Raw genomic sequence first — 22837 nt, 5'->3', positions numbered from 1 at the left:
ACATTAAACATTAGTAAGTTGCTTGAGCAAATAGAAATCATGGTTGTGTGAGCCTCTCACAATGACATAACTTTCCCAGCAGTTATTATCAATGGCAATAAATGTTGTGTCAAGCTTAATGCTTATGATGAGAGTTAATTGCACCAGAAACACACCTACCCTTTTAATAAGTACATTTGAAAACATACTGTAATTATTGAGAAGATACCTATCTTTTTATCTGAGCTTGCATGTTTTTGTGTTTTCTTTCCCTCAGCATTTTTGCCGTGCTGGGATTTTGGTACCATTTGACATGTGTCTTTACTACATTCTCAGTTATTCTGAGCAAATCTTGCTTCGCTGATGGATGAGATGCTGTTATTTTAATTCAGAGAGTGGGAAAGTAATGCTGTCTGACTCTGGTAACTGTAGTGAAAATAGTAACTTTGGCTGGCTCTGTATGACACATGGCACACATGAGTAACTGGTCTCTGATTATATCATTTATTAATATTGGTGTGCCCTGGAAAGGACAAAAATATTAATAGACATAATGGTGGTTCTGTAAGTAGTGGGGCTGGAGGATAATGCTACTACTGGTTTGTGCAAGGAAAGGCAGAACATAGATGTAGACAATAAATACACATCAGCAAGCACAATAAGAACACACAATACATATACACTCTTTAAATGGCTCAGCTGAAAAGAACCGAAGAAGTGAGAGAACTAAGCGCAACCTTTGGTTCAAGTACTGAGTTCATCATATATCCTTTGTACAGCTGTTGTGCATTTCTTTTTTTGAGGTGTGTGAGAGATCCCTCTCCTTGACCACAGCAGCAGGTTTAACCCTCATGCACCAGCATCACAAATATCCATTGAGTGCGCCCAGTGTATTTTCTGGCCCAAGGAGAATTTTAACGCATTGAAGGTTAGCAGCAAAGTTGGTTTTTTGGGGGGGATTGCACAATGCATTACATTGGGTGGGTCAAATAAATAAATAAATAATAATAATAATAATAATAATAATAATAATAATTTATAGCTCGCCTCTCCCCAGAGGATCATGCAATCCAATGGCCAAACCAATATGCTGAAATTTGTAGACATTGACCAGAATCCTGTAGTGGCTTTGTAATGGTATGAATACTGCAAGATGAAGGAAGTGCTGGAATGGAAAAGTGCTGGAATGGAATAACTGTATGATAATGTAGAAATCGATTGTGTTGTTAATACTGTATAAAACCAATAAAAATATTTTAAAAATAATAATGGTATGAATACTGTTGTGTAAGTGGCTGGACTTTCTCAGAGGTTGCACAAACATGGCATTCCAATTGCAGAAGCCTGTCATGATGATGTAAACTTTTGTAGTGGAGTCCTTAGCAATGGCTGAGGTTTTGAAGTGACTATTTCACACAGGAGGATGCATGGCAGTACTGCCTGAAAGATGACTGTCTGTGCAAGAGGACAATCTAGTACTGCACCATAGCTACACTTGCATTATTTCATAGAATCATAAAATTGGAAGAGACCACAAGAGCATCCAGTCCAACCCTTGCCATGCAGGAATGCACAGTCAAAGCACTCCTAACAGATATGTTAAAAACCCTCCAGAGAAAGAGACTCCACCACATTCCAAAGCACTGGTGAAAACTCTTACTGTCAGGAAGTTCTTCCTGATGTTGAGGTGGAATATCTTTTCCTGTAGTTTTAATCCATTCGTCTGTGTCCTATTCTCTGGAGCAGCAGAAAACAAGCTTGCTCCATCTTCAATGAGACTTCCTTTCAAATATTTAAACTTGGCTGTTATATCAGCTCTTAACCCTCTCTTTCCCCGGCTAAATATAGCCAGTTCTCTAAGCTGCTCTTCATAAGGCATGGTTTCCAGACCCTTCACTATTTTGGTCATCCTCCTCTAGACACACTCCAACTTCTCAATATCCGTCTTGAATTGTGGTGTTCAGAACTGGACACAGTTTTTCAGGTGAGGTCTGACCAAAGCAGAATAGAGTGATACTATTTATGCTATGAAACAAATGTGTGCTAGACCAGTCATTATTTACAGGTCACAAAAGTTACAGAATGCCTACACTGTAGGTCTATTTTGTTTGGATTCTGCAGCACCCAGGATATGAAACGTCCCATTCTAGTGCTTGATGGTCAAAGTCATCATTTGATTACAGTCACAAAAGAAAGTTGATCAGGTAAAGAGTGGAATATGTGTGTGAAGATAGTGAATTCCTTGAAATGTATATAATTAAAGGCAGGGCTGAAGATCCTGTAACTCACCAGATACAATTGAATTGTAATTGCCATCAGGCCTAGACAGCTTGGCCAAGTGGGAAATATGATGGCAGTAGTGGACCATCAACAGCTGGAATGCCAAATATTTCCTCAATCCTGGTTTAAGGGAATCCACCAAAATTCTGGAATCTGCTCTACCACAGTATTTATTTCAGAGACATTTTGCAAAGACCTTTAAGTGATTCTGGTGAAGTAATTTTAAAATAACCCCTAAAACATGGCTGGTTCAATTCATCAATTTAAAGAAACAAATAGGAGAGGAACGGGCTCGACAGACCGCCCCGAAACGGCAGGCTGGAGGCGCACATTTTTGCTCCTGAGGGATGCCTCAGCAGCCAAACCACGCGGCCTTCCACCGCACCGAAAAGAACTGGCTAAAAGCGGGTTCTTTTTGGTGTGCATGGCGGATGCAAGGAGTGCACCATTGCTGCACTATCATGTGTTGATGAGGCAAATGCGGCACTGCAACGTGCGGGTGCTGCACTACGTTTGCATCATGATGGCAGGCCCCATGTGGATGGAAGGCTGCCATGATGGTGGCGCTCTTATGTACTAGGGTTTGGGAGCATGCAGATGCTCCACAGACCTGAGCCCTAAAATCAGCCCCAGGGCACCACAAAGCACCCGTTTGTACCGGGCTGAAGAGGAGAGATTGGGCCTGCTTCCATATTTTTGAAGAAAGCATTATGAGAGTTACAATTCCCATGAAATATTAGAAGGAAGAGCTGACATTACTGTCAAGAAAGATGGACTTGGTAATTTCATTTATACCCATTTTTCAAATCAAATATGCCTTTACAAAGAGACTTAAAATATAACAAGGCTAGAAAACACAAAAATAGTTCCATTTTTAAAAACAAACAAACCCTGAGTCTGTTTTAATCCTATTACTGAGGCAAACATATTCATGAATGAATATATTAGGGAAGTTTAAAACATTAAAACATGAGGATTTTGATTCTGTGAAAAGAAATTATGCCATAAGTGGGAATGTGGCATCAGTAGCAACTCCACAATTGTTGTCTTTCATAGACATAAGGATGTAGCCGTCGTTGCCCCAGTAGGTGGACCAGGAATTCTTGATAAGCCAGTAAAGTTCTCCTTGAAGAACACCATAACCTACAGCCAGGACTGCATGATCTAGCTCACCTTTCTTGTTTTCTAGAAGAAATTTTAAAAAAGAAGAATCAGAATCAGTTTTGGACATACTGAAGCTTTAGCATAGGCAGGGGGGCCAAGCAGTTAGACCTTCTGAGTGTATTTCTTAGGTTGTGAATCCAAAGTCTCATGCACAGAATAGCGTTCCTTAGAGGGAACACCACTCTCTCACAATACCAAAGATAGGATGTGTCACAGTGGTTAGGGTACTGGACTGGAATTTAAGAGATCCCAGCTGCATCCACACTGGAGAAATAACCCGGTTTGGCACAGCTTTAATTGCCTTGTCTCAAGGCTATGGAATTCTGGGAGCTCCACTCTGGGCCCCACAACAAACTCCAACTTCCAGAATTCCATAGCCTTGAGACAAGGCAATTAAAGCAGTGCCAAACCGGGTAATTTCTCCAGTGTGGATGCAGCCCCAGATTCAAGTCTCCCTCTTGACTATCTCAGGCCAGTTATTCTTTCAGCCAGACTTAGCTCGTGATACTAAAGTGGACTGCATGAGGGTCTAAACTCTGGAAGGAAAGATGGGATGTAAATGTAATTTATTTATAAAGAATAAATAAGTCAATAAAGTTTAGGTTCCCCAATGAAACTGACTGGCAGGAGATTCAGTGTATTAAATGTCACTCAGTGTATGAAATGTACTTGTGGAAGCACTGTAACAGTCACAGGCTTAGGAAGTTTTAAAATGGGGGATTAAATATATAACATTCATAGAAGAACATAATTGACTATGTTTTTTTGTGGGTTTTTCGGGCTATGTGGCCATGTTCTAGAAAATTTTCTTCCTGATGTTTCGCCAACATCTGTGGCTGGCATCGTCAGAGAATGCATTCTCTGAAGATGCCAGCCACAGATGCTGGTGAAATGTCAGGAAGAGAATTTTCTAGAACATGGCCACATAGCCCGAAAAACCCACAAAAAACCATGAATGCTGGCCATGAAAGCCTTCAACTTCACATAATTGACTATGATGTTCATATAGATCAGGGATCGGCAACCTCCAGCCCGCGGGCCGGATGTGGCCCGTGGAGGCCTTTGAGCTGGCCCCTGGCTCCTCCTGCCGCCGCCGCCGCCTCCGGTTGCGGCTTTTCCCCGCTCTGGGCGCCGCCATTTTGGGGGGGAAATGGCGGCAAAATCTCGCGCGACCTCAGGGAAGGTCGCACGAGATTTCGCCGCCATTTTCCCCCCAAAATGGCGGCGCCCAGGGCTCCGACGGCTGCAGCGGGCCTCTGGGAGGCCCGTTGCCATCGCTGGGGCCCTCCAGGAGGGCTCTGATGGCAGCAGCGAGCCCCTGGGAGGCCAGTTGCTGTCGCTGGGGCCCTCCAGGAGGGCTCCGACGGCAGCAGCGGGCCCCTGGGAGACCAGCTGCCATCGCTGGGGCCCTTCAGGAGGGCTCCAACGGTGGAAGCGGGCCCCTGGGAGGCCAGTTGCCATCGCTGGGGCCCTCCAGGAGGGCTCCTGCAACATCAGCGAGCCTCCCAGAGGCCCGTTGCCTTCCTGGGACCCTCCAGGAGGGCTCCCACGGCAGCAGCGGGCCTCTGGGAGGCCAGTTGCCGTTGCAGGGGCCCTCCAGGAGGGCTCCAACGGCAGCAGCGGGCCCCTGGGAGGCCAGTTGCCGTCGCTGGGGTCCTCTAGGAGGGCTCCGGCGGCGGCAGCGGGCCTCTGGGAGGCCCGTTGCCTTCACTCGGGCCCTCCAGGAGGGCTCCGACGGCGGCAGCGGGCCCCTGGGAGGCCTGTTGCCGTCGCTGGGGCCCTCCAGGAGGGCTCCGGTGGTGGCAGCGGGCCCCTGGGAGGCCCGTTGCCGTCGCAGGGGCCCTCCAGGAGGGCTCCGGCGGCGGCAGCGGGCCTCTGGCGTCAGGGGCTGGCAAAGATGGGGAGGCCTCCAGCGCTGGCGGTCCCCGCCGGCTCTTTCCCAGCCTTTGACAGGGCCTGGGGCGCCGTCAGGGGCCGGCAAAGAGGAGGTGGCCTGGCCCCTGGGGGTGGAAGCTCCGCCCCGGGGTGGAAGCTCTGCCCCCGGATGGTGGAAGCTCCGCCTCGAAGGGTGGAGGCCCTGCCCCCCAGCACACAGCCCCGCCCCCGGGGAGTGGAAGCTCCATCCCCCAGCTTTGGCCCCCCAGTTGTCTGAGGGACAGCAACCTGGCCCCCGGCTCAAAAAGGTTGCCTACCCCTGATATAGATTTTCTATTTAGGGGCATTCTTTCCAGAGCCTGGAAAAGTTATTTCTTTGTGTACAACTCCTAAAACCCCACTCACTATATACTCCATGAAAGTAACTTTCATCGAAATATAATACATGCAGCACAAAAGTGAGGAAATACATAACACTTTAGTCAGCTTGTATCTACCAGCTTAATAACAAGTTTTGACCTAGAGCTGAAAATAATGTGATGTTGGTGCCAGTTACTCTTCCATGGACAGGGTGTTCCACCACAACTGAGGGGCCAAAACAGGGAAGCCTTAAGTCACCTCTTATTGCAACATTATGTGCCAGTGGTACTTGGAGAAGAAATCCTGTGAGCCATGAGTAGGCTCTATGTGGTGTGCCAATGAATATCAGTTGATATGAGATAAAACACCATGGTGCCTTAATGCCCAACCTGTGGCCTTACTGGAAGTGTCTAGTCCAGGATGCTGGACTAAAGTAGATGTGCTCTTGGTCAAATCCAGCTTGGCTCTTCTGTTCCTAATGTAGGCAATTTGGACCCAGTCATGTCATGCCTGTGCCTATTGGAGGGGATAGGAGACTCTTAAAAGGCCAGGAGTGCTGAGGATCCCATGGAAGGCCAAAAAGATGAACAAATGGGTCATAGAACAGATAAAGCCCAAACTCTCCCTGGAAGCCAGGATGACTAAATTGACGTTGCTGTACTTTGGACACACCACGAGAAGGAAAGACTTTAGAAAAGGCAATGATGCTGGGAAAAGTGGAAGACAGCAGGAAGAGAGGAAGACCATGTGCCAGATGGCTAGACTCGATTAGGAAGGTCACGGGTCTGAATTTACAGGACCTAAGCAGAGCAATGGAACACAGAAAGTCTTGGAGGTGTCTCACCCACAGGGTCACCATGAGTTGGGGATAGCTTAAGGGCAGCTAACAATAATAACAACAGGAAAGTAAGCTGCAGAAATGTCCTGCATTAAGGTGAGGAGGGGGCCTAAATGCCTAAAGGCACCAGATCTTGTCCAACCTTGGAAGCTAGGCAGGGTCAGCCCTGGTTAGTACTTTGATGGGAGACTGCCAACAAATGCAGGTGCTGTAGGCTATATTTCGGAGGAAGGGAGGAAGGAAAACCCCGTTTCCTACCTAAGAAAACCCCGTGAAAGTCATGGGATCATCATATGTTGATAGGCGCGCGCACGCGCGCACACACACACACACACACACACACACATTAATACAATACTTTTGGTTGAGCTGGGCTGGGAGTATCATGAACAGAAAGCCTGCAATTTGAAAGCTCAGGTATTCAAAGATATTCCCTCCAAGTGGGAGTGCATACCTCTTGAGTGATATCAGTTTGTGAGTTATAGTTCTAGAGATGGACCAGAAATAGAGAATTCACTGGGGCTCATTCTCTCTCTCTCCCCCTTCTCTTTCCCTCCCTCCCCCTCTCACCCCCCCCCCACCCCCCACACATACATTCCCTCTGTAAAACGGGGACATGTGTAAAACTGGGCTGTATGGATCAATGAGGTAGGCAAATAAGAAGGCAGGGTTACATCAGATCATTTTAACAGTAATATCCATACTGCACACTTGGCCAACCCAATACTTTACATAACCATGCAGATTACTAGGCAGGCTAAAATTCTCAAGATTCTCAGCCTCCTACCTGAGTTAACCCAGTTGAGTATTCTTTAAAGAAGGGCAGGAGATTATCCAAAACATTTAGAAGATGAAAGATTCTTCCTGCCCCATCTTATTAAGCAGGCTGACAGAGCAATGTTCTGCATGTTACATGGAAATAAGGCCTATTAATTTGATGAGACTTATAGAAAACAGAATTACAGTCTAGAGTAGTTCTTGAGAAACAGATCCACCTAAAAGTGCACCCTCCTCAATTCACAATTTTCCACATGGTGTGTGGCACAATGTGACTTACTACATTTGGGCTCATAGTAAACACCGTTGGAGTAGAAGGAGAATGTTCTGTGGGAGGCATCAATGCTGACAGATACAGGGCCATGCTTGTAGATAGCAGCCTTCAGTGCTGTTATGTTCCCAGAAGTAACATTCACATAACCAGAGAGTCTGCCCACGAGATGTGTCTTGTTGCTGTGACAGTAGCCATTCTGAGAAGATACCAAGAAAAGATAAGTATGTACAAAATGAAGTTTCAAGATTTCACTCCTGATTTCATTTTCTACTATCACCAGTCAGGGAATGCTTAAACCAATTTTCTTCAAGCTGGTACCCACCAAATCTGCTGGACTACAACTTCTATAATACCAACATAAAGATCTCTTGGACAACTAGATGCCAATGTGCAGATCATCTGTATCACCATTTAAGAACATATCTTGACCCCCACCATCTCTCTTCACACAGGTACTCTCATTTGGTGGCATTTGATACCCCCAAGGCAAGAATTCCAATACAAGGATGGAATTCAACTTCAGAAAAGTTTGCAGATGAGGCATTCCAGTGGGATGGGAGACAAAATGCAAAAGGGTAGGAACATACTACCATATTTTAGATTGCATTTCAACCTTTTAGAATGATGATGGAAAGGTAAAATACTGTAGCTAGGAAGCCTACTGAGAGTGGTACCATGAGTCAGGAGTGTGGCCATCTGGGAGACCCAGGGGTCAGAATAGGATGCTAAGAAGGTCAGATTTGATCCATGAATCTGAGGTTACCCATGCCTAAAATGCCCTATCAGATATATTTCTGCTACTCACTTGGCCTTTGTATGGCCCATAAGACTCTGTGCTGGCAATGCCACCATGCTTCAGGACCCATTCAAATGCTTGCCATTCTTCACCACCATCACATGCATAGTTCCCAAAACCCCAAGAGCAGTCAATGAGGATTTGCTGAGAGAGTGGGATGAGCTGTCCAGTCTGGGGAAATGGAGGAGAAGAAAACATCAGACTTGGCTGCATATCCTGGGGAAGGCAGAGAACTACTACTAGTTTGGTCTAACAGTACTAAACTGGAAGCATCAGAAAACCACACATAAAAAGACTCCCATAAAAGAAAAATCCCAGGGCAGCAGTGGAGGTATTGGCAAGCTCTGGTTACCAGGTACATATTCTTTAGGTTTCCCCACCTTTGGGGTGACCACCAGGCGCTTTTTTCCACTTTTTGAATGAATGAGCAGGAGCACCGTAGCCACTGCCTCAAAGGTAGAAGTAGATGAGCTTCCCATAGGCTTATTGCTGCCTCCACTGCTGTGCTACATCATATTATATATAATGACTTCAGAATCTGAGACCTGTCACATGAAGCCAGGTGTGGAATTTTTCACTTGTAGCATCATATCACTGCTCAAAAAGTTTTGGACTTTTGAGCCTTTTGGACTTTGGATCAGATATGTTCAACCTGAATTGCACCTTTTGTTTGATCCTGAGTGACATGAGGTTGGAGTCCCTTTCAACTATGCTTCTGAGACAAAACATATGGCTCCCCTCCTCTGCACTTGAACCTCACAACCAACCTATCAGATGGAGAAGTGGGGAAGGGAGAGAGAGATTCTAGAAACTAGCTCTCTCAAATGTCAGTTCACAAAACTACAATGCTGCTCCACACTGTGTATTGCCACATGGGAAATGCCCTGAAATGCCTGTGTATGTTGCCCTTAACTATATATCAGAGAAAGATGAGGAGTAACATGCGAATTAAAATAGGAAATCCAGTGGTCTCTGTAACTAGAAGTCAAAGAGGTCAAAACTTGTGCAATTATCTCCTTATCCTTAGTATCCTTATCCACTCCTTATCCACAGATTTTTTTATCCATGGATTCAAGCATCCACAGCTTGAAAATATTCATAAAAATATATAAATTCCAAATAGCAAACCTTGATTTTGCCATTGTATTTAATGTGACTTGAGTATCCATGGATTTTGTTATCCACGGGAGGTGCTAGAACCAACCCCAAAAGGTAACAAGGGTCCACTGTATAAAATTTCTGAGGAACCCCAACTGTACATCAGTTTGTGACTGTTGTTAAAACTTTTGCTGGTGTGAACCCCTTGACAAAAGGGTTCCTGTTACCAAGTACTTTTCAGTTAAGTCAAAAAGAAGAGATGGACAAGCTCTTACCTTGAGGAATAGAGCCCCTTCAAGTGCTCCAGTACTAGAAAAGCTCCAACAGGAACCACACACAGCCTGGTCCTTGACTGGAGTCACAGCACCTGGAAAGATAAGAAATACACAGGGTCAAACTAGATGATGCCTTATTAGATTTGATGCAGAGGTATTTCCTTAACAGATGAAAAATGTGTGTAACAGCTTATGATTTTTTTCACCTACTATCTTGCACTGCGTTAATAATGGGTACAGGATGGAAAAGATGGTTTATACACAATCCTCTTAACATCCAGTTTGAGCCACAGTTTGGACACTTCCATTGTCACCACCACCATCAGCCTACACTTTTGTAACACGGCTCATCTTAAAACTTAATCTGCAGAGGAGCTTAGATCCTACAAAGAGTTCTGGATTCCAAACTGGAACTTCCTAATAGTAAGAGCTGTTTGATAGTGGAACATACTGCCTTGAAGTGTGGTGGAGCCTCCTTCTTTGGAGGTTTTTAAACAGAAGCTGGATGGGATTGAACTGGATGGCCCTTGTGGTCTCTTCTGACTTTATGATTCTATGACCAGAGACAGAGGTGATATGAGATTTCCTGCATGGCAGGGGGTTGGGCTGGATGGCCCTTGTGGCCCAAAACCTAAGAAAACATGCAAAAGTGTGACTGATTTTCAGAGACATTGGGGATAACACAACATTGAACTGGCTAGAAAGTTGACAAAATGTGATTCTTTTTACTTTCAGGATTTTACGGAAGTAAAAAGAATCACGTTTTGTCTACTTTTTAGCCAGGTTAATGTCGCGTTAATGCACCTTAACAGTGACGTCGTCTGAAAATTAATTGTGCTTTTGCAAGTCTTTTCTACTTTCTGTCCAGGTTAATGTTGGGTTAACCCAGACGCCGTCTGGTAATCTGCTTTTGCAGGGGTTTTTCACTTTAAATTCCATTTTCGCATGTGATCCCATAAACTCCATAGTTTGAAAAAGTGCACGTAAAATGACCATTTTGCCCCTGTCCAAATGGGATTGGCAGCCAGCGTCACTCACCATAGAGTCGCCAATCCAAGCTCTCTGGAAGGATGAGACCAACAAAGAGCTCCTCAGGGAAAGGCAGGCCATTGTTCCGTGCAGTGCTCTTGAGCTTCCCCCGCATCACAGCCATCTCCTCCTGGGTGAAGTCAGCCAAGTGGTTCAGGGCCAGTTTGAAAGGGAGGTTAGCTCGGTTCTTGGAGTGCACAAACCTAGAACAAAAATAAAAGGCTGTTGTACAAGAAACAGCTTGGGCAGCAAACATCTCCCAATAGTTTTCCTCAATAGCTTTCGACAGTCAGTTTTCTCTATCCCAAGTAGGGTTGCCAGACTGGGTCTGGGAGAGGGCTACTGTAACTTTGATGCTTAACAGATCTGCAAACAGGATGAGGTACTGTAAAGCTCCATCAACTCAGATGAAGATGTCAAGTCTCCCTCCTCTTCCAAATCCCAACTTTCATCTCCCCTCCTTTCCCAACCTTTGCTTCCTTGATGGAGAGTGGAGTGGATGTGGGTTGGAGGAGAACCCAATGTAATTGGAACTTCTATGTTCCCTCTCCCAGCTCTCCAGTGGCAAGTCATATTAGGGAAGCAACCACATAGAAGGGCTACAACTTTATGTAAGATGTATGCAACAAAGGTCTTAATTTTGGTGAAAGCTAAACCTTAAAATAATAGGGATGGAGAACCTTTGTCTTCCCTTAAGTGCTAGACTACAATTCTCACAATGGTTGGAAATTGAAGGCCAAAATATTTGGGGAGTCATAAGTTAGAATCTGTTAAATGGCAGGACTGAGTCCAGGCTAGGACATTTAATTAAATAATAGAGATGAAATACTGCATATAAGTATGTGCAGAGTATCCATTCTTCCCAATAAACTACATATCCAGCCTTATGGAGGAAGAAGATGGGATGTGCAAGTCAACAAAAGTGTCCCCGTACCTCATATTGTGGGTGAAGGTGTGCTTCCTGTGTTCCATTTCATGCTCATTGTCATAGGACTTTCCAAACCGTTTTCTGTAATGGTGGAACAGCCGGTGAGCCCGATCCTCCTGTCCTCCAACAAAATCTGCCATGGGATTTGCCATGATGTGGTGCTCTGCAGAGTCCCCTGGCAATTGATCGCATATTTTTGTTTCTAAGGAGAGAGGACACAGAATGGGGAGGGTGGAAAGTCATGTGAGCTGTTAAAATGTGGCATCTGCTTTCCCAAGTCCATACAAGTAGCCTGGGACCAGGGAATCTGAAGGATCATTAGGACTGGCTGTTTCATTTGGCAGAGCTATAGCAGGTGCCAGGGTATGGAGAGGCACTGGAAGGTAAATAACACTTATGTATCACAAAATGTGTCCTGTATTTCCTAGACTGGGGTAGGAATCATGTAGCCCTCCAGATATTGGTGGACTGCAACTCCTAGCATTCCTCACCACTGGCTAAGCTGTCTAGAGCTTCTAAGAGCTGCAGCCCAACCACATCTGCAGGGTTATATCATTTTTTTTGCACCAAGGGTGAGGAACCTTCACTCTTTTCCACAATGCTGTACACAGATATGATACTATCTCAGTGAACAAGCCAAGTGGACTTGTAGGGAGATTATGCAATGTGAATGGGGCACATTTTCATGTATTGTGCAAGAAAAGGCCTGATGGCACAACTTCCTTAGAAAAAGATGGAACTATATGATTTATGAACTCCTTTGCCTTTCATGGGTTTTCTGATCTGCCTTCCCTTTGGCCTGTTATGAATTTGGGTTCTGAAACTCATATTACGTAAAGTGAACATAGTACTTTATGCATGGTAAGTATTTTATCTGTGCCTAAAAGAGGAGCTATATGAGCTATATGAAGTTTCCTGTGAGGGTTCAAATGCAGTAAATCAGCACACATAAACTCCATAACAAGGTGTTTTCCCCCATAGCACTAGTGGAGACTCCATACTAGTCCTCAGAATGCCTCTGAGGATATTATTTCAATTTTTGAGGTGAAACAGGCATAGTCTAACACCTATAATATGCAGTGGTGGAAGTGGTGGCCTGATTTGTCTTAAGCCTATTATTGTGGATTAGATGCCAAGTGGAGTTCCTCCACTTCTACTTCTCTGTAAGGGATCTGTATATCTGCTGCCATTTGTCAGTTGGTTTGTATCTATTTGGAGTTCCTTCAAGTCCATTTACTTGGTTAGTTATGCTTCCAAATTCATGAACAATGATATTGTCCAAATATGAATGCAAATATCGACATTTCCAGTACATAATCTTGAACCCTGGATTTTCAGAATATTTATCATGGGGGTACATATTTAGGCTATTTCACTGAAATAATCAATTGCATTTCAGGAAGATCACCTATAACACAGACTTCTTTGTCCAGGCACATTCATAGATCATTCTATGTATGTAAGGGATCAAACCATCTTATATCATACTGGGACATCATATTCATCTTTAGAAACACCATTAAGAGGCAACCATATAGATTTATATTGGTAAGGAATCCAATATCTTTCACAATGGTATAACATATTCATCTGAAGGAATTCTGTATACTTCAAACAGGCATTTATCTATCATATAATAAATATACTTAACATAACTTGGCATACTATCTACAGAGAGGGATCTTTCCCTCCCTCTCTTTTCCCTTTACCAGCAAATTAAGAGTATGGTACTTAGCCTAGGAACAGCATTTTAAAAACAGCTGTATGTGCAGTCAGTTGAAGTGATGGCAAATTGCTTGCCTCTGTCTCTTGGAAACCTGCTTTTATACACTCCACTGATTTCTGCTTTTCCTTCCTTCCTTCCTTCCTTCCTTCCTTCCTTCCTTGTCCCCCCCCCCCCTTTTCTTCCCTTCTTCCTCCCTTCTTTTATTTTTCCTTGGCCAATTACCATAGTTCATCTTGTTTCAGCCAAGAATCAGTGGCCACTAATTTACAAAGGCTGTACATATGTATATGTATGTGTATATGTATACATATATATAGACATATGCACACATATACACATACATACATACATATGTATATATATCATCGCTGTACCTTTCCAGCTATGCAATGTCTGTCTTGCTTATGTTGTTATCTTTTTTGTACATTTCATCTAGCTAGCAGTACTCCTTCATGGTCTCTTTACCCAGGTACATCTCTTTATCAAACTTAAACTGTTTATTTTTTAAGCAGCACACAATTGCCTTCACATGAGCAGTGGTCTGTTACCCCCTTCAATCCTGAAATTTGCAAAGTATGTGTGTATATGTGCCTTCAGGTTGTCTTATAATAACCTTATGCATTTCACAGGATTTTCTTAGGTAGGAAATACTCAGAGGTGGTTTTGCCAGTTACTTCTTCTTAAATATAGTGTACAGCATCTGGTATTCATGGGTGGCCTCCCATCCCAGAGCTGACTCTGCTCAGCTTCCAAGCTCAGATAGGATCTGGTGTCTACAAAGTATTCAGGCATATACACAAAATACAGTGTTCAGCCTGTAACAGATGGTTATGACACCAAAAACTGTCTAATTGCCCTATATCTGAAGCTGAAAATGGCTGGAACAGGTGATCCAAAGCCATCCTATTGCTTAGTATATAAAATTATGCATAGTGTTGAAACCAATAAAGAGAGGAAAAATATCTCTCCCTTTCTTGCCCAAATATAGTCTGAATTATCAAACAAAGCTTGATTGTGGGAGATGCGGGAGAAATTAAATGAAGTACTTCCTCACATATTACACATAGTTCAGCTACAGATTTTGTCGGCAAGAAATGTAGCTAGCCACAGTCTCCAGCTTGGATGTCCTTAAAAGGGGTCAGATGAATGAATGGCTACTAGTCATGATGACTACATATGCCACATAGTAGGTCCAGTTATCTGAAGAACTGGAATTCTCCCGTGTGAGCTCACCTCTATTTTGATATTCTCCTTCTCCGCTCCCCCTGTCTTTATCCACCCCAGATATAAATATTCAATGGAATGTAACACACACACCTGCTAAAATGTCATATTCAAAAAAGGCTAGCAGGGCTTCTGAAATGGAGGGATCCCTTTGACTATCTAAGACCTACATGCATACATACACTGAACTAATAAAAATTGCCAACACCATGTGTTCCAACAGAACCAGAATCAAGGTTGGTATGGACTCTTATTTTATTTTACTAGTGTGGATCTGGCCCTAAGCTTTGGTGGTTCCCTATGGGAAGTGAATGTTGGACTAGGTCTTTGATTTGAGCTAATAGTTTTCTTGTCTAAAAGTATAATTCAAACATTTGTTACTCACCATTAGGCTTCAGGACAAAGACGGAAGATGGGAAGCTGTTGGAAAAGTCACTGTAATCTATCTCGTACTTGTCGTAATGGGACCCCAGCAAAGTGTTGTAGCCCTTCATCTCGTAGTGTACAGGCGACACACCACAGCTTGTGTTGGTTACCCACATGGTGTAGATATTCTTCTTGTGGCCCCAATAGGAAATGTTCTGCCAGACAGTGCAATACTGGCCTTTGTAGTACTCTTCCCTTATAGGCTGGAAAGGCAGCAGAAACAATTGCCATGAAAATAGGAACAGACGAAGTGGTTGTATCAAACAGGTTGGATTATTTGTCTGTCTAAGCAACCATCACCTATTCCAACCTTCATCTGGTGTCCTCCAGTTGTGTTGCTCTATAGCACCTATTACTATCTGCCAGTTTGCAAAGGCAGAGCTTATCCTGGGGGGTTGTACTCCAATATATCTAGGGAAGACCTGCACAACATACGGCCCAGGGGGCGCATGTGGCCCTTCAGAGGATTTTGGGTGACCCACAAGGATGTGGGATGCTTTCAAGGCTCCTCCACTGCTTGGCCTTCTCCTGAGGAAAGGGCCAGGCAGCAGAGGAGGAGGAGGATGGGCAAATGCTTGCCATACAAGGCTTCTCCACCATCCAGCTTTCTCCTGAGGAGGAAGCCAGACAGAGGAGGAGGAGGATAGACAAATACTTGTCCTTCAAGGCTCCTCTGCTGCTTGGCTTTCTCCTGAGGAGTAGGCAAGGTGGAGGATGAAGATGGGTTAACACTTGCAATGTTCCTCTGCTGCTCGGCTTTCTCTTGAGGAAAGGGCCAGGTAGATGAGGATGGAATATTAATATTAATAAATAAATTAATTAACTTTTAATTAAAACCTATCTGCGGCCCAAAAAAGTTAACCTATTTTAATTTTGGCTCTTTTCTACCACCAAGTTATGCAGGTCTGATCTAGGGGGTACTAGGGTGAGGAAGGATGGTCTAGTCTAATGGGAAATTATATTTTCAGGCAAAGAACTTGCCCCAATATCAGCTAGCTTTTGATTATTATTTAAAAAAAAAAAAAACATCTACAGATGCAGGGAATTGGAGGTGGGACATTTGACACTCCAAGTGTGTGCACTACCTTCCCCACAAATCCCCCCAATATGTGTTAGTTATGATCAGATCTTCTCACTTTAGGTAGCTGTTTGCTGTTTGCTTCATTTCCTCATCTTCTCAGAGAAGGTCTGCTAAGCACCCCAAATGTAATGCAGAGATTTTAGGATCATATTCTAAAAGCGCACATTAAATTCATACAGGGAACTGGCCAGAACCAGGTGTCCTGGTAAAAGCTCTGCATGAACACACACATTTGCACCCATTTGGCACATGAAAATATTACTTTTTGAGGAAAACAGTTCACAGAGGACCCAGCTAGCATAGTCGCTAGCTGGAAGATTCTGAAAGTTATGGCCAAAAAATGTAATTTTTTTCAGGCTCTGCACCAAAATCACTTTTGGATTTTGGGGAAGAGAGGTCTCTCTCATAAAGAACCTTTGGGATTGGGGTGCTCTCAAACAAAGGAACAGCAAAGACAATGTCCAACCGTTTTCCTATTCAACTATGGAGTGGAAAGGCCCTCTGTCCAGCATAACCAGATATCATAACCACAAAGTTACAAAATTACAAGTTACCACAAAATGTAACACATTACCAAATGAAAGCTAAAAAGACTAATTAGTAATATAAAATAAATTTCTATTTGTATTAGTGACTAATATAAATAGAAATTAATTTCATGTGGTTTAGTTACAATTGCATTACATATACTGTATTTTATTATGTATCCAGACATATTTTTCTGATGAGCCTACCTTCATTCAAATTCCTTGTTGGCTTGCAATATTCAAATTCCTTGTCGGCTTGCTAAAAAAATGTACTTTACTAGAAACATATCCTCAACTGAATCTACATTTAAATTTAAATTACATTTAAATTTCATTTATAGTTTTTCCATTTACTCTCTCATCCTTTTTGCTTCTTGCTCAACCCAAATCACACAATTCTCCCCCTTCATCTTGGTGCCACTGATCTGCTTCAGCAACTCAGATCCTCCTTCCTTTCCACATCTCCATCAGAAAAAAATACACACACACATATACAAAACCTCTACATGGTCAGTGACATGTCACTGCTTTCCCTTTCCCCATACCCTGGGATCATGCTACTCAAATGAGTGTTTCCATAGTTTGCAATCTTTTTGTTTCCTCATCTTTTCCATCGCTTCTTGGATGCAAGCAACAGCTTTTCTGTAGTCATTCGGGTGCATCGTTGCAGGCTAAACATTTTGGTCATGTTTGGCCAAAACTAACAACCCCTTAGCAGCAGTGATAAATCTATTGAGCTACCTCCTGCTTGCTTTCTGGGGCACTGGATGACACAAGAACAGGTTTTAAGGCTCAAAATAGAGGACATTTTGGAAGTCTTTCTGGACCCCAGACAGAAGGTTGAAATGTAGGACATGTCCTGGAAAAGAAGGTTCTGTGGTCACCCTGCTTCGGTCAAGATGCTTTAGCTGTGGATTCCTGCACTGGCAGCACCAGATGACCCTTGGGGCACTTTCCAGCTCAGCTGGAATCTGTAAACCAAGGGCCCCCAACAAGCTGGGATGGAAGCCTTAGGCCCCATTCTCACTGGCACTTTTGCCCTGGAAGGAACTGGGCACATTCAGGGGGACCCCATCCCGAATCTCTCTGTAAGCAAGTGCCCACTACACATCAGGGGCATTTTAACCCGAATGCCCTCTTAGAGAAATTGGGTTTAACATGAAGGTGCCTGGCTGTCAATCAAATTTAGTTCCGCGATTGTCAAAGGTGACGTTTGCAGCACTCATTGGGGCATCGGAAGTGTGTTTCCCCCCTCCTTTTTTTTTAAAGAGCCAGGCACCAGAATGCGCAGATTCTGTCAAATTAAAAACCTCTTGTGTGTGTGTGTTGTGGGCATTTGGGTCAGTGCAGGTTATGATCTGCCCTTGGCCCCATTTTCAACCCCCAAATGCAAGCTAATGCCATCTCTGCATCCTGTATCCCCCCTCCTTGCCACCCCAGAATGCCTCATACACAATAATAATAATAATAATAATAATAATAATAATAATAATTATAATAAATTCATCACCTCTGAAATGCCAGAAAAGGATGCCATGCCATGAATTCTTTAGGCTACTCCTGAATTCCTTAGAGACAGTAGCAAAAGCATTCTGTGTATCAATTTGCCAAATTGGAAAGAGAAATATTGTAACATTTGGATTGCAGCATTCATTCGTAAAGGAAAAAAAGGTTTTTTTGCAAATTACTCTTTGCAACATTTCCCCTTTGCTGGAAGCGAGGAAATGAAAGGGAAAGTGAACAAGCTGCTAGCCACATTCTATCTATCTATATATCTAATATATATCTACTACCTGAAGCTAAAAAACATGCACATTTTTTGTCAAAAATAATTTACAAAAATAAAAAGGGGGGGGAGGTGCCTGGGGCAAGCTCCGTTCATGCCCTGCATCTGACCTGACCTGAACTGACCCTTTTCCTCCTGCTTACATTCTCTTCAGAGGAGGTTTGCCATTGCCTTCCACTGAGGCTGAGAGAGTGTGACCTGTCAGTTCCAACTAAAATAGACCCATGGAATCAGTTGGGAATAAAAGGGAAATGCAGCACAGGCATTCTGACTGTAGCAATCACATATAACACTAATAATAATAATAATAATAATAATAAAGGCTCTTAAGTTCCAGGAGCAAGAGCAAATGAAAGTAGCACAAGTAAGCACACACACATTCTATGTCACCCAAAAAACCATGTGCATAGATTGTCAAAAATAAAAAATAAAAAGAGAGAAGTGCTCCTTCCTCAGCCTGATTTCCCTTCATCCCTCCTCCGGCTTGGCTCCGCGCCCAATTTCCCTTGGCAACCCTCCTCCTCCTCCTTCCTTCCAACCCTCCCCTCCCTCTGAGCTGTCCTGAATTGACCCTCCCCCCCCCCGGCTCCTTCATCCTCCTCCTCCTGCTCTGTTATAGAATGCCCTCCATGGCCCCCTTCTTCCCGCAGCTCCCTCCTCCTCCTCCTCCTCCTCCTCCTCCATCACTTTCTCCAGTCCCCCCACCCTCCCTCTGACTGCCCTCTGAGCCCCTGTCACCCCGATTTCCCCTTTTTGCCTCCTGTCACCCTGCCTCCTGTCAGATTCCCCTTTTCCCTTCGGCTCTTTCATCCTCCTCCTCCTCCGATGAGGGAGGGAATGCTCTGCCCTCTGCCCACCCTCTGACCTAAATCCCTCCCCTGAACTTGACCCAATCATGATCAGGGGCAAGTTCATATTCAGCAGAACCTGGTTTTTTTCAAAAGGAACGGCTTTTAACCCAATTTTGAATGTCCCGGGCTAAGGGGCATTTGCAGCGGAACTCTGGTGCATGCTTCGAAATGGATTGTGACAGATTCTGAGCAAATATGAACTTCATGTGGAAGAATCGATTCCTGATCCAGGGTAAATTGTAATCATAATAATAATAGGTTTTATTTATATACCGCCCAATCACTGGGAATCCGAGCAGTTTACAACAGAGGGGATAATAGACAGTTCCCTGCCCTCAGGCTTACAATCTAAAAGACACGACACAAAAGGAGAAGGGAATGGTGAGGGGGGAGGGGATCAGGTCCAGCATTCTTCTCTCCCTCTGAGGCCTGGACCAAGGCAGATGGAGCGGAGGGAGGGCTCTTCTTCTTCAGGCTAGCCCTGGTGGGCCAGCCTATTCTCTCCCTCACAGGCCGAAAGATGACAGTTATGGAGGGAAGGCGCTCTATCTTCAGGCTAGCCCCTGATGACGCTGGGCCAGCCTATTCTCTCCCTCAGAGACCAAAAGATGACAGTTATGGAGGGAGGGCGCTCTATCTTCAGGCTAGCCCCTGATGACGCTAGGCCATCCTGTTCTCTCCCTCACCGGCCGAAAGATAACAGTTATGGAGGGAGGAGCCTCTATCTTCAGGCTAGCCCCTGATGACTCTGGGCCAGCCTATTCTCTCCCTCACAGGCCGAAAGATGACAGTTATGGAGGGAGGGCGCTCTATCTTCAGGCTAGTCCCTGATGACGCTGGGCCAACTTATTCTCTCCCTCACAGACCGAAAGATGACAGTTATGGAGGGAGGGCGCTCTATCTTCAGGCTAGCCCCTGATGACTCTGGGCCAGCCTATTCTCTCCCTCACAGGCCGAAAGATGACAGTTATGGAGGGAGGGCGCTCTATCTTCAGGCTAGTCCCTGATGACGCTGGGCCAACTTATTCTCTCCCTCACAGACCGAAAGATGACAGTTATGGAGGGAGGGCGCTCTATCTTCAGGCTAGCCCCTGATGACTCTGGGCCAGCCTATTCTCTCCCTCACAGGCCGAAAGATGACAGTTATGGAGGGAGGGCGCTCTATCTTCAGGCTAGTCCCTGATGACGCTGGGCCAACTTATTCTCTCCCTCACAGACCGAAAGATGACAGTTATGGAGGGAGGGCGCTCTATCTTCAGGCTAGCCCCTGATGACGCTGCACCAGCCTATTCTCTTCCTCACTGGCCGAAATTGTAGTCTGAATGCTTGAGGAAACTGCCTGCCTTTGTCTAATGCCAGGGCCAGCCATGCAGTATGTACATTCTGAATCTCTTTTGGGCTCTGGGGTTTCACCTTGGCCTTCCCACTAGCCAAATTCTCTGACAATGAGAGGAAAAAAAGAATGCATGTGCCACACTGGTTTGGTGTCAGTAAAACAAACAAACAAACAAACAAACAAACAAACAAACAAAGAAAAGCTTGACATCAAACTTTTTTTGTTTGATAAATGCCACACTGTACAGTGATTTTCCATTCTTATCAGGGCAAGGCATCTGGGCGCAGCCTATTTTACATGCTTACTAGAGACTTGGCACAGGCAAGAGCAGCTTTGCCATGCAAAAGAAGTAGCTGAATCAGGAAGCAAGGAGGAACCAGCCAAACTGCCTGATGATCTGTCCAAATGCTTCTGTTGCTGTAGCTCTCTAAGCAGAAGTTGGGAAATTTCCTCTTTCGGCCTGCAACTCTTACAATCTTCCACCCAAAAAAGCCACTTGAGGATTGTGGGAGGAGTAATCCCCAAAATGTAATGTGTCCATGCTCAATCTCTAAGGCCTCTGTAAGAGGGAAAAGATGCTGCATTGTCAACAATTGCTTCCCATTGCCTGCTAGTCAACTTCCCCTATTGGGAATCCCTTCAGGCAAGATGGAGAAACCCATGGTCCTCCCAATAGTTTGAATTACAACATTCATTATATTCTACCATTGGCCATACTGGCTAGCTAGAAGTTCTTGGAGCTGAAGGTCAAAACACCTGAAGGTATAGCAATAGTAGGAGCTATCACAGTCAGCTACCAGAGGCAAATGAACTGGAGTCTCAGTGGTAGAGGTTTTGGATGCAGAAATTCCTGAATTCAATTCCTGTGATTTGCATTTTAAAAAAGGATCAGTTGGCAGGTGATGGAAAAGATCTGTTTCAGATCCTTCAAATCCGCTGCCTGTCAGAGTAGAGGCCACTAGAAGTCAAAGAGTTTGACCTCTATTGTAAGACACCCTTGTGTTCCTTGTGGAAAGGTGACAATATACAGTCCGTGACTTACATGCAAAAGGCCCCAGGTTCAGTACTTGGCATGTCCAAGTAAGACCAGGAAATGTCTCTGCCAGATATATTGGAGAGCTGTTGCTGGTCATGATCAACCAGGAGTGGGGAACATTTGACCTCCAGATATTTTGACTTACATTTTCCATCAGCCTTATTAAGCACAGACAAAGGTAATGTGTTATGGGAATTATAGTTTTAAAAACTGCAGAACCAAAGACTGCCCACCCATGATGGGAACAATGTTATGTTAGATCAGAGATGGTGAATATGGATCTTCTGTTAGACCAGAGCTCACAGCATTTTGGCTGATGGGAGCTACAGTCCAGCAATATCAGCAAAGACAAAGTTGCCCATTCTCAAGTTAGACAGACCAGTGGTGTAACTTTGTATAAGGCAGTTGCTATATCTATATCTATATCAGTTATCAAGCTATGAGAAAGGAGTAACAGGAGAAACTGAAGTTGTGATCCATCTGTATGCTCTATATCTCTGGCACAGAGTCCATAGAAATGAATGAGAGTTGCACAAGTGCATGAACAAGCTTCTTACATAACTCCTATTCATTCTGAACATTCTTGCACAGAAGGTGTTCCCAATCTGCAGTCAAGCAAAGGTTCTCAATTAGGTCCTCAATTAGGTCTACAAAAATGCAGTATCTTGACCAGAGCTTGTACAAGTTTCTTTTAGACTTCAGGTCTCATAATGCCTTAGGCAGCTTGGCAACATCTGTTGGGAGTTGCAGTCCAAAAGGAACTTGTTCAAGTTCTCATCATGATCACATCAGGATGAATGGTGATTGTACCCATGCTTCAGATTCTGCAGCTCTGCTTCATGAAGTCTACTATGCAGCTTCACATGCCAAAGTTTATTTTTATTTATTTATTTATTTATTTAGGTATTTATATCCTGCCCTTCAGCCCTAATGGCTCTCAGGGCGGCTTACATTTATTATTATTTTTTAACCAGACAGTTCCCTGCCCGCAGGCTTACAATCTAAAAGACACGACACAAAAGGAGAAGGGAATGGTGAAGGGGGAGGGGATCAGGTCCAGCATTCTTCTCTCCCTCTGAGGCCTGGACCAAGGCAGATGGACCGGAGGGAGGACTCTGCTTCTTCCAGGCAGGACTGGTGGACCTAGCCTGCCTCTCTCCCCTTCAAGATG

The 22837-nt window shown here is 44.3% G+C and overlaps 1 protein-coding gene across 1 annotated transcript in view; it reads right to left on the bottom strand.

The window, feature by feature from the left end:
* Positions 1-3071: 3071 nt before the first annotated feature.
* Positions 3072-22837, bottom strand: part of LOC149305152 (digestive cysteine proteinase 2-like) — a 51498-nt gene continuing 31732 nt past the window's right edge. Inside the window, exons 5-11 of the mRNA XM_089478715.1 lie at positions 15009-15252; positions 11680-11875; positions 10755-10948; positions 9717-9808; positions 8353-8514; positions 7554-7743; positions 3072-3444 (exon numbers count right to left, since the gene is read on the bottom strand). Of these exons, the coding sequence (XP_089334841.1) occupies positions 3257-3444; positions 7554-7743; positions 8353-8514; positions 9717-9808; positions 10755-10948; positions 11680-11875; positions 15009-15252 (1266 nt within the window). The 3' untranslated portion in view covers positions 3072-3256. The remainder of the gene's footprint in view (positions 3445-7553; positions 7744-8352; positions 8515-9716; positions 9809-10754; positions 10949-11679; positions 11876-15008; positions 15253-22837) is intronic.

This window comes from Sceloporus occidentalis, unplaced genomic scaffold, assembly GCF_023333645.1.
Source record: "Sceloporus occidentalis isolate IW3139 unplaced genomic scaffold, rSceOcc1.0.p SCAF_13, whole genome shotgun sequence".
NCBI classification, from domain to species: domain Eukaryota; kingdom Metazoa; phylum Chordata; class Lepidosauria; order Squamata; family Phrynosomatidae; genus Sceloporus; species Sceloporus occidentalis.
The sequence above is the reverse complement of the archived record's forward strand: the minus strand, read 5'-3'. Positions and strand labels throughout refer to the sequence as shown.